This window comes from Chaetura pelagica, unplaced genomic scaffold (assembly GCF_000747805.2).
Source record: "Chaetura pelagica isolate M959 unplaced genomic scaffold, ChaPel_1.0 scaffold69, whole genome shotgun sequence".
NCBI classification, from domain to species: Eukaryota; Metazoa; Chordata; class Aves; order Apodiformes; family Apodidae; genus Chaetura; species Chaetura pelagica.
The window spans coordinates 6,322,860-6,324,006 of record NW_009970724.1 but is presented as its reverse complement, the minus strand read 5'-3'; the positions used below and the strand labels follow the sequence as shown (position 1 = coordinate 6,324,006).

Genomic DNA, 1,147 nt, shown 5'->3' with positions numbered 1-1,147 from the left:
TGCTCCGGGCCGGGGCTGCGGCCGGAGGAGCGCGGCGGGGGGACGCGGCGGCACCGGGAGCGGCGCCCACAAACGGGCCCCCTTGTCCTCGGGCCGGACGGAGCCTCAGGGCCGGCTCTCCAAAAACATACACCGGTCTGTTCCGTTTCTCCAAGGTGCATCCTTCTGTGAGCGGCTCCAGCCCCGGGCACGGAGCGGGGCCGGTGGGACAGCCCGGCTTTGCCGCGGCTCCGCGCAGAGCTCCGAGGGCGGCACCGCCCCCCGGGATGGACGGGGCGGAGTGCGATGGGATCTCCGGGATGGTGTAGGATGGGGTGGCCTCTCCCCCGAGGAGGATGCTGTGACAGAGGTAGGGGCAGTGCCATGGGTGTCCCCGTTGAAAGGCCACCAGTGCTGCTCCCGGCCGCAGCTCGGCCCCATCCTCCTCCTGCAGGGATGTCCCTGCTGCTGTGGCCGTGCCGAGCAGAATGGCTTGTGTCCTCAGCATTGCTGTCCCTCCTCCCCGTGGTGACCAGGCCTGTGACCAGGCCAGGCTTGATGGAGGGTTCCCATTGTGGAGTTTCCTCACACACAATTTATTCTCTTCATGTTGTTCTTTTAATTCAAGTAAATTAGATCCACGTTGTGCTTTGTGGTGGTTTTGCGGTTCAGAAAGGTGATGGGATGAACACTCCAGGCCATCTCTACCCAGAACTCGCTCTACAGAAGACAGCAGTGGTTTTCTTCCTCACTTGTATGCCTCAAAATTTGACCAGAAAGGACAATAGCTGAAAGGGAAATTCAGTCTTTAGTTACATGCAGCTATCTCCTGAGACTGCCAGTATATACCATTTAGTGCCATTTCTGATGATGGGTTATTTTATGTGTCTATTAAGAGTTGGACAGAAACCACTGGTGAACTTAGCTGTGTGCCAGGAGTGGTAGCAGCAACTTTCCATCCCTACTGATTGGGCTAATCCCCAGCTGGTGTCAAGGAGGACTGAGACTCGGTCCTGTTCCCAGGCTCCAAGCTACCCAGTACACCAGGCTTCCCTTAGTTTTGTAGGTGTATGGGTTTTTCTGTGGTGCTTCAGTTTAAAAACTCTTATCTGTGGGTTTTAAGTGGAGAATCTTGTCTGGTACTTTTTTGCCAGGATGACCTTTTACA

General features: G+C 56.4%; 1 protein-coding gene across 1 annotated transcript in view; it reads right to left on the bottom strand.

Moving 5' to 3' along the window:
• Positions 1-487, bottom strand: part of CYR61 (cysteine-rich, angiogenic inducer, 61) — a 4,928-nt gene extending 4,441 nt beyond the window's left edge. The window contains exon 1 of the mRNA XM_010006738.1: positions 158-487. Coding sequence (XP_010005040.1) covers positions 158-487 — 330 coding nt within the window. The remainder of the gene's footprint in view (positions 1-157) is intronic.
• Between the last annotated feature and the right edge of the window lie 660 nt (positions 488-1,147).